The sequence below is a fragment of the Mangifera indica genome, chromosome 11 (genome assembly GCF_011075055.1).
Source record: "Mangifera indica cultivar Alphonso chromosome 11, CATAS_Mindica_2.1, whole genome shotgun sequence".
Lineage (NCBI taxonomy): Eukaryota > Viridiplantae > Streptophyta > Magnoliopsida > Sapindales > Anacardiaceae > Mangifera > Mangifera indica.
This window is the reverse complement of record NC_058147.1, coordinates 3,209,765-3,219,335: the sequence shown is the minus strand read 5'-3', so window position 1 is coordinate 3,219,335 and position 9,571 is coordinate 3,209,765. Positions and strand designations below refer to the sequence as shown.

The 9,571-nt window shown below is 34.5% G+C and overlaps 2 protein-coding genes across 2 annotated transcripts; one reads left to right on the top strand and one right to left on the bottom strand.

Annotated features, from left to right (window-relative positions):
* Positions 1-1,941: 1,941 nt before the first annotated feature.
* On the top strand, positions 1,942-4,277 carry LOC123229273 (F-box protein At1g47056-like). Its single transcript, XM_044654942.1, has 2 exons — positions 1,942-2,051; positions 2,234-4,277. Exon 2 carries the CDS (start codon positions 2,456-2,458, stop codon positions 4,040-4,042), a length of 1,587 nt encoding a protein of 528 aa, XP_044510877.1. The 5' UTR covers positions 1,942-2,051; positions 2,234-2,455; the 3' UTR covers positions 4,043-4,277.
* A 1,807-nt stretch (positions 4,278-6,084) lies between these two features.
* On the bottom strand, positions 6,085-9,571 carry LOC123229274 (mannose-P-dolichol utilization defect 1 protein homolog 2-like). Its single transcript, XM_044654943.1, has 9 exons — positions 9,287-9,571; positions 8,878-9,031; positions 8,194-8,266; positions 8,015-8,081; positions 7,835-7,894; positions 7,677-7,737; positions 7,533-7,574; positions 6,748-6,881; positions 6,085-6,407 (listed from the first exon to the last, which is right to left on the bottom strand). Exons 1-8 carry the CDS (start codon positions 9,431-9,433, stop codon positions 6,778-6,780), a joined length of 708 nt encoding a protein of 235 aa, XP_044510878.1. The 5' UTR covers positions 9,434-9,571; the 3' UTR covers positions 6,085-6,407; positions 6,748-6,777.

Genomic DNA, 9,571 nt, shown 5'->3' with positions numbered 1-9,571 from the left:
TTGGATCAATCGGACTTTTAAGTGGAGCTATAAACCCACCAACAATACCCTATCAAATTTAGTTACAGAGAATGGATTAATTTGTACTAATTGAATTAATTGTTTTTTAATAGGGAGATTAATTTAGATTTTGTTCAATTTTAAGTTGGCTGGAAATAAATTCTAATTAAATAATATCTCCAGCTACAAATATCTAAAACTTTACATATAAATCTTTATTAAAATCTATTATACAATCAAAATTACCTCTCAGTCAAATTTATTGATACGACATCCATAAAGATAATTAATAATTAATAAAAATATATTAAATCAATCTATAGATTGAGATAATAAGTAGATATCATTTTGTCATAAAATCTCTTGATTACTGAAAATGTTACAGCCAACCAAACCATCAAGATAACTTCTAGAGAGAAGAAGAGGGAAAAGAAAGAACTAGGGAAGGAGAGGATAAACAAATGAAAGCCAGGTTATGGGCGTTTTCTTTGCAATGGGGATTATTGGTTTGAATAGTTTCCACAAAAGAAAGAACTAGGGAAGGAGAGGACATGGAACTTTAGAGCATTCACAAATGGATAGTTTTACAAGCCAATTGGTAGGTCTTTGATGCATTTGAATGCGTGGGTGAATGACAAGAAAATTGACATGTGGGTGACTCGTTACTTAACTAGTGTTGAGAGGCCAAATGGTTGAGTGGCAATCTTAAAAGGGGGAAGGTAAGGTTAGAGACAACACACTTATATGTCATAACTTTTAACGTTATAACTATAGTATAAAGTTACACTTGGGTCATTGGAAGGAAATGATGAATCTCAACAATATCAATAAACAAGTATGATATTGTATTAGACATGAAGTCCGTAATGCAATACAATGTGACATTAATGCCTTTCAATAGTGTGCTTACATAATAGATAGAGATTTATACATCATTGTCGTATTAATTAAATCAAGACCTTATACAATTCATTTAAATTTGATACAACGAATGAGTCATTAAGATGATATCATAAAGTCTATAAAAGAAAACAACGATATAGATTTATGTCTACAAATGCTCAAAAATCGAAACACTTTTATGAACACGATAAAGACATTACATAATTAAATAGAGTAGAATCTCATACCTTTTTGAATTTAAAGATTTTTTCATGATATCAAAATTATATCAAGAAATTTTCAAGATGTTGTAGGATATTCTTAGCCCAAATAAACAACAAAATAGGATTAAAATTCTTCTTTTATTATGATTAATCCTAATGATATAATTTATTGGATTTGTATGGATCTCTATGCCTATTCCAACTTTTACATTATTTTAAGAGTTTCAATAATATAAAGAGCCACCCCACCCATGTTCTTCTGAGTTAAAGCGTGTGTGTTTTTTTAAGACTTTTTCTGAGTCCATCGCTGTTGTATGTCCTCTCAAACTGCACGATACTCTAATAATTAGTCAAATTAATTAATACATGTTATTTTGAATTTAAAATATTTATGTTTTAAATTAATGTTTATTTTGAAAGACCTATTAAGTAGCTTCAACAATAAATAAAGTTGCAATTTATTAAGTCCATGCCATTTATTAATGACAAAATCATAAATAAAACAAATGAGAAACTTTAAAACATCTTACAGAGTTGAGTATTTTAATGAAATAGTGCTATCAAAATTTAACTAAAATAATGAGGCGTGGCCCTATTTCCGTGCATATATTCAAAGATGTTGAAAATTCAGAGGAGAATATCATTTTTTTAATAAATAGTAATAATATATTATTATATTTAAAAATTAAAAATAAAATAATTTTTAATTATATTATGATATATAATTATTTATATATATAAAATTATACTTATAATTTCATTTTTTTAATTCATTTTAATGCAGGATTTAAAAAAAAGCATAAAATTATGATAATCCTTGCAACCTTTTCTTTCAAATACTGTGTCATATTTTGCACGCAGATTCCGGATGAATATTGTTTACAGGGGAAAGAAGCATGGTCGCTGAAAATTATAATCCAGACTGGACGCCCTCATCTGCTTATAGTAAGCCCTCAACTCATCTCATATGATATATCATATCAATTCTTCTTTTCAACTCACGTACATTGCACATGATCATCATCACTCTTTGCTTTTCCCGGATTCAGAATCGTGTGGACGGGATTCACTGAGAAGGAGAGTACATGATAAATGCGTGGGATACTAACCTTCATAAATTTTCGCAGAGGGCCGAATGACTGTTTTACTCGTTCAGAAGGATAAATACCTCCACAAAAAGCCAAATTGAAATCTGCTTTCATGTCCGTGTCTGTACATTTCGAAGCGAAGAGCCAGTCGTCGAGGCTTCTGACTCCCGATTTATTACTCAGGCACTAAGGGCGGGGTTGCGCAGGATAACAAAAGTGAGGCTAAAAAATCTTGATCGTTGATTCTTCAACTCTCCCTGGATGGGCCAGTCAGCATCGACGGCCGCAATCACCAGCCGCCGAGAAGCTAACCACAGCCAAAGATACAAGTCCAAACCAACGGCTACGATCTCCCCTATGCAAGTTGAGTGCAATAGTAGCGAAAAAGTCGATGAAGCGTCTGATTTCACCTCTAATCTGCCCGACGAGTGCTTGGCTTGCATTTTTCAGTCTCTAAGCTCCGGTGATCGCAAAAAATGCTCTCTGGTTTGTCGTCGGTGGCTCAGAATCGAGGGACAGAGTCGTCACCGGCTTTCTCTCAACGCCAAATCAGATCTCCTCCATGTGATTCCCTCTCTTTTTTCCCGATTCGACGTCGTCACGAAGCTCGCTCTCAAATGTGACCGTAGATCCGTCAGTATCGGGGACGACGCACTTGTTTTAATATCTCTCAAGTGCCGAAACATCATGCGCTTGAAGCTCCGTGCTTGCCGAGAGCTGACGGATATTGGAATATCAGCGTTTGCAAAAAATTGCAAGGGATTGAAGAAACTCTCATGTGGATCTTGCACTTTTGGAGCTAAAGGTATGAACGCAGTGCTTGATAACTGCTCCACTTTAGAAGAGTTATCGATCAAACGGCTTCGAGGAATTACAGACGGAGCGGCAGCTGAGCCAATTGGACCCGGTGTGGCTTCATCGTCACTTAAGACAATTTGTTTAAAGGAACTTTACAATGGACAGTGTTTTGGTCCTCTAATAATTGGGGCTAAGAATCTAAAAACGTTAAAGCTTTTTAGGTGTTCAGGTGATTGGGACAACCTTCTTCAACTCGTAACGGATCGGGCAACGAGTTTGGTGGAGATCCATCTCGAGAGAATCCAAGTCACCGACGTTGGACTCGCTGCATTATCTAACTGTTTAGATCTGGAAATTCTGCATCTGGTTAAAACTCCCGAATGCACAAATCTTGGACTGGCGGCGTTATCTGAACGTTGTAAGCTATTGAGAAAACTTCATATTGATGGATGGAAAGCCAATCGAATAGGAGATGAAGGATTAATAAGTGTTGCAAAATGTTGCCCAAATTTACAAGAGTTAGTTTTAATTGGTGTGAACCCAACCAAATTAAGTTTAGAAATTTTGGCATCAAATTGTCTGAATCTAGAGCGATTAGCCTTGTGTGGTAGTGACACAGTGGGTGACATTGAAATATCATGCATAGCTGCGAAATGCATAGCATTGAAAAAGCTCTGTATCAAGAGTTGTCCAGTGTCGGACCAGGGAATGGAAGCTCTGGCTAATGGGTGTCCAAAATTAATCAAAGTAAAGGTGAAGAAGTGCAGAGGAGTAACTTTGGAGGGTGCTGATTGGCTGAGAGCAAGGAGGGAATGCGTTGTTGTAAATTTAGATACTGGGGAGCCTGAAAATCATGATGCCAGTGACGGTGGACCTTTAGAAAATGGTGCTGAGATTCCTCCCCATATGGTGGCAGCTAGTGGTGCACCAAGTAGTAATGGTCGATCAACTTCCTTCAAGTCTAGATTAGGGCTTTGGAGTGGAAGGAATTTGGTGGCATGCACTTTCAGGAGATGGTCAAGTGGTAATAGCAGTTCAAGTAATAGTTAGTTTAAAATCTCAACTCAACTCTTTTTTTTTTTTTTTTTCAAATGTTTCACATTTTTTTTTGTTGGATTGTCTTATTCTGTCCCCAGGTGTATTTAATTCTATGCTGTGTGCCTGTTTATTGTCTTCTAATTGAAACTTCACTTGCTAAAAGTGATCATTTAGGTTTTCTTTGCTTCATTTTAATATCTGTGCCAATCTTCTGTTCTGTAAATTTGACAACAAGTGCTTTCCATAATTTCTGTGGACTGTAATTCCTGTTTATCTTATTGATAATGTTGGTAAAAAGATGGCATACATGCTAAGAGGGTAAAACTATGCCAGATGATGTCTTTATGTGTCAAACTGCATTCTGTAAAGTCTATCATACTAATATTGGTATGAAAGTTGTTGCATCTGAAAGATCTTTCAGTAACATAAGAAATTTGAAACATCTTTTTTACTTCATAGTTTTTCATATAAATTAAATATATCCATTTGTTGCAGTTCAGTAGTTACCCAGAGATCCTTTATTTAAGCCAGATAAGTGGGCAGGTTGAGATACCTGAGGTGGAAATATGAGTTTTGAGGTTGATGTGTTCATTTTTTGAATTAAGTACAATACTATTTCTGGCTATGTTTAGAAACTGAAGTAGGATATATGTATCAAATGCAAATGCTATGGCATGTGTATAGTTGAATATGGATGTTAGAAAATGACTTAGTCAAATTGATGGTGGACCTCTAAAACTAAATATTTGTTAAGAATGCAGTTTGAAACAAAGCTGGTCATAGTAGTTTAGGCATCAGCTGTATATTTAACCAGTTTTATGATATGTAAATTGCTGATTACTTGGCTGATTTCGATCTTTGCACTTTTTCTTCATGTGGTTTGCATGTTGTGAACCATTTTTCCTTTTATCAAATGACCTTGGTCAATGAGTATTGCTCCAATTTCAACCTATTGTAGGATTTTGTTGTGCAATGTGGTTTTGTTTTCAACTGAAAATCATTGTTAAATCTAATTGTTAAGTTTGGAAGGTTGTTTTGTCTCCCATACTTTTCCTCTTCTTTTAGATGGGTATGGTAAAAGCAAGGTTGTTTTGTCTCCCATACTTTTCTTTTAGGTGGGTATGGTAAAAGCAAGGTTGTTTTGTAATAGATATGGTTAAGTTTGGTAGACCTCCATAATGCAGTATTGGAATCTGCCCTAGTTTGTTTATTTTAGCTACTTTTTATTAATGTCCTGATGAATAAGTGAGATACAGATTAAGTAAAAGTTTGAAGTTTTGTCTAGAATCAAAGTAATTCTGATATTTTATTGTATTGCCGTAGTGTGTTGTAGATGTTAATACTTCTTGAGTATGGTATGGCTAAGAAAATGGTTGTATTATTGAAACAGATTAGCAAGGTTCAATTTGACACAAAATCACGGAGTGAATAATTGTATTTGATTGATGTCGCCCTATAGCTAAACCAATTGGTGGTGCCATGACCAGACCCAAAAGTGGAATTAGGAGGGTTGGAGAGGGCAAATTGGCTTGTCTTTACCGATCCTGTCTTTCTTTGATGGAAATATTGTTACCCTTCCCCTGAAGGGCAATTGGAATTACAATAAAAGAGATTTTATGCATAAAAAGGTATATATTCAAATTTTCTTGGACAATATTATGGGATTAAAAATTTAATTCAAAAGTTTTACTAATTCGATGTAATTATTCTAACCTTGAAAAATGATCCAGCTTTGGATGGAATCCGGCCTTAACCGAAAAAAAAAGGTTACACTTCGTGAATAGCGTGGTCTTTGGTCATGGGCCATCCGTTATTGATTAGTTGTTGGAATGTTCACAGGAATATGAAGACCATTTTGTTGGACGTTAGAATAATAGACTGAAAGACTGTGACATGAATATGGAGAAATTTAAAACTGAGTAAAACTAAAACCATTAGGTTTGAAGATTCCAGCGAAGTTGATTTTCCATTGCATTGTGCCGTGGCTGATGGTCCAGGAAACAAGTCACGAAAAGCTCGTGGAATTTTTAGGTTGACCTGCTTTAGAAACTTCATTTTACCGGTTAATACGAGTTACGCATAAAGATAAATTTCTAAGCTTGGAAAAGTATACAAGCCCTCTCAATTGACTAGAAAACTAATTAAAATATGTCACTCAATGCAACCAAGGCAACTTTTGAATTCAGAATTAAATTCCCTATTCCTGTACCTTTGACAATAAGGATTTAATGGTGTGATCTGCAAATGCATAAAGTATAATCTAAAAACAACACCATCTGCACTTCTGCTAAGCTATAGATTCATTTTCTGGTACACATGCTTCAAGACTGGATGAACTACCAAATCCTTGTGATCATGTCACTCTAAGCTTCATCACCTGACAATCAGAATCAGCCCATTGAATTTTGCGGTAAAGCAAGGATTCGAATAGGTAAACAAGGTATAAGCATAGTTGGATGTAACAATTGAGTAGGATCGGCATATGATATTAAAAATAAAATAACATTCATATAACAAGCTTTCAATTAATGTTTCAAAATTTATGAAGCACATTGAAAACTATCAAATCTATTGTGTCACCTTATGTTTATGAACTATAATTAAAGGCCAATTGGCTGAATCCAGCCAAAACTCTAATTTGAAGTTAAATTGGTTTTGACTGACTATATAATGTATGAGCAAATTACATCTCGTCCTTGCAAACTCATTTGCCATACCTGCTAAAAACTCTTTCTGAAGAAGTTCTTTCACTTGACCTTTTTCCCTTTCTTAGCCTGAGGCTTTTGGTATAAGATAATCTGACTCAGGATAGTGCCATTTGTCATGACACCAAGTACAGAGCCCATAATAACTGCAAGAGAGTTAAGGACAGCAAATGCTTGGAAGTATACATATCTGCAACTTAAATGGAAGTAAAAAATAGATGTTGATACACTTTGCTCAAAAAACCAGTAGAATTGTTCAGTATAATCTTAACTCCTATTAAGAAAAAACCTTTTCATTATACTAACTCAAATAATTTTCCATCAGCCCCTGTTTCAGTTCTATGAAAGAACCATATTTTTTTGTCATGTCATAGTGAGATAGAGTTTTATCATAAACTCAATCCACAGCTCTACACCATCCTCTATTCTAGCACATTTTCTACCATATCCTAACAATTTCCAATGGACAAGAGCACCAGTATGAAAGAAAGAGGAACATATATCAAGAGTAAGTAAAAAATTTCCTACTTTAGAAATTAAGAAAAAAATAGAGGAAATAACAAGTGAAACAAGCTATACTATTGCAGGTTTAACTAAACTATTCCCTCTCTAGAGTGTGAAATATGTGATATATAATATAATATTTGACGATTTCAATAATACTAACACTATTGTAAATGCTATCAATCTGTCTACCCAGAAATATTATTCAGAAAATAACATATAACACTTAACCATAAATTAATTTGTTGTAGTAACCCTTTCAGTTCACAACTAAGAAACCTTGACAAGGATACCACTTGTTGGTGCATTTTCTTGGATGCTGGTAAAAACTCTCACTGCATAACCAATACACATTAAACAAAATAAATTCATCACTTCATCAGAAAATAGAATATTTATGAAATCACCACTACTTTTGACAAACTATAAAAACTCACCCATGGAACCACCAAAGTTCATGAAACACGTTAAGAAGCTGAGCTCCCCAGTACTTCTGTTCTGCTCAACAAATAATGTTAATCACTAAAATTAGAAACTTTTCTTATTAACTTATATCCAGAATTTAACAACAGAATGGATCTTCGTTTCAACTTACTTTAAAGTTCTCCCATATTTGTGGGACCCTTGCACAGAAAAATATTGCGTGTTGGGATGCCTGTAATAGGTCATTACACAATGAATCAGTCAACTGAGAATCACAAACCCCCCTCCCCCCTCAAAAAAAAAAAAAAGTTTCAAATGTTTCAATATTCATATGCTTAGTATTACTACTTACATAGAGAGCTTCAAAAAGAACAGGATCAATTTGACCAGCTAAAACAGTTGGCGCTATAGCACAATAACTAAAATATCACCAAGTCAAGGGAAAAAATAACTGCACATCTAATTCTTGCACAGTATGATTTTGATTAGATAATGCCAACAAAAAATTGATACAACAAGCAAGCAGGATACATTAGAGCCTTGATCCATGTTGTGGTACCAACTGATGATGAATAATGGTAGATTAGAGCAATTAAAATTATTGCTGCAATGAGCAAAACATAAATCAAATTAGATTCTTCTAAAATTTACATCAACTTTCATAATGCACCATAGTTCATGACTTCATGAGAACAACTTATTTGTTTGGGTTAAAGATCCACCAACCTAGAAGGAATGGAGGTTGACAAAACTTATTCTGTGAAATTTGTAAATGAGATTGGATGATTTTGGCAATGCAATCAGTCTAACCCATTGGGGTTAACCGTGAATATATATATGTTTTAGACATTAAACATATGAAACGGTTACAATAAACTTATTCACTTTTCACATGCAAAACGCTCTGCAGTTAAACATATGATATTGCTTGAACTTTGAATAGAGAGCACCCAGTAAAAATCTAATTAGAGAGAAACTAAAGAAAAGGTGATGAAATAACGTTTTACACCAGAATATCATTAATGTGGCTTGATTGGTAAAGATACAGACTTGCAAATGTAAAAGGGACAATCACAGCTTTTGTATCCTGTTACTATCCATCCTCAAATTGGGACTAAGATTTTGTTTATTTACTCTTCACATCACTTGGAAGCATTAATGTATAAAAACATAACATATTGAAAGCAGTACAAATAGAGAAAGAGTGAAACATACCTTGAACCAAAAGAAACCCCAGCTCGCCATAAGCTGAAAAGGGAAGCCCTTTGTGAAGACAGTATGCCAAAGCAATGGTATACCCAACTACTTCGAGCTCAAAGGCCACAACACTAAGCCCTCTCACACTACTATTTTTCAAAATTTTCAGTATCTACAGACAAAAAGCATCACAAGATGACATAATTAGGGAAATGAAAATTGTTATGTACATGCCTGAACCGTGAGGAGCAATTTTCTTTAACTTAATACAAATCAATAAGGAGACATATAAATTTCTGTTCAACTAAGATCTAGGTTTTAAGTTAAAAATTACTCGCATATCTAATAGAATTAAACAAATAAAAAGTAATAAAGTAAGAGGATATGATGAATTGATGAAGGAAATCATTAGAAAAAAAAAAAAAACCTGAGGGAGTTTGACGGTGGTGGAAGCAGCAACGATGCAGTAGCCGAGGAGTTTGGATATGAGTGGGAGTAAACAATCTTTCTCCGGAAATTGTCCTTTCCGTAGAGATCCGAGAGCGCAGCTAAGATCGATCCCTAAATAATCCATCTCAAACTCCTTTAGATTGTTTAAAATCTGGAACAGGTACTCAAACAAAGGAATGGATGAACAGCGTGTTTGGTTTTATTTCTGGAGAAGCCCCGCCTGATTCTGGATAGTCAATGTGACGTCTTTCTTATTAATTTT

Coding starts and splice junctions, on each gene's coding strand:
- LOC123229273 (XM_044654942.1), top strand. CDS start 2,456: ATGGGCCAGTCAGCATCGACGGCCGCAATCACCAGCCGCCGAGAAGCT.
- LOC123229274 (XM_044654943.1), bottom strand. CDS start 9,433: ATGGATTATTTAGGGATCGATCTTAGCTGCGCTCTCGGATCTCTACGG. Junction 8,267..8,877: donor GGGGTTTCTTTTGGTTCAAG/GTATGTTTCACT, acceptor TGCTCATTGCAG/CAATAATTTTAATTGCTCTA. Junction 7,575..7,676: donor GAACTTTGGTGGTTCCATGG/GTGAGTTTTTAT, acceptor TTGGTTATGCAG/TGAGAGTTTTTACCAGCATC.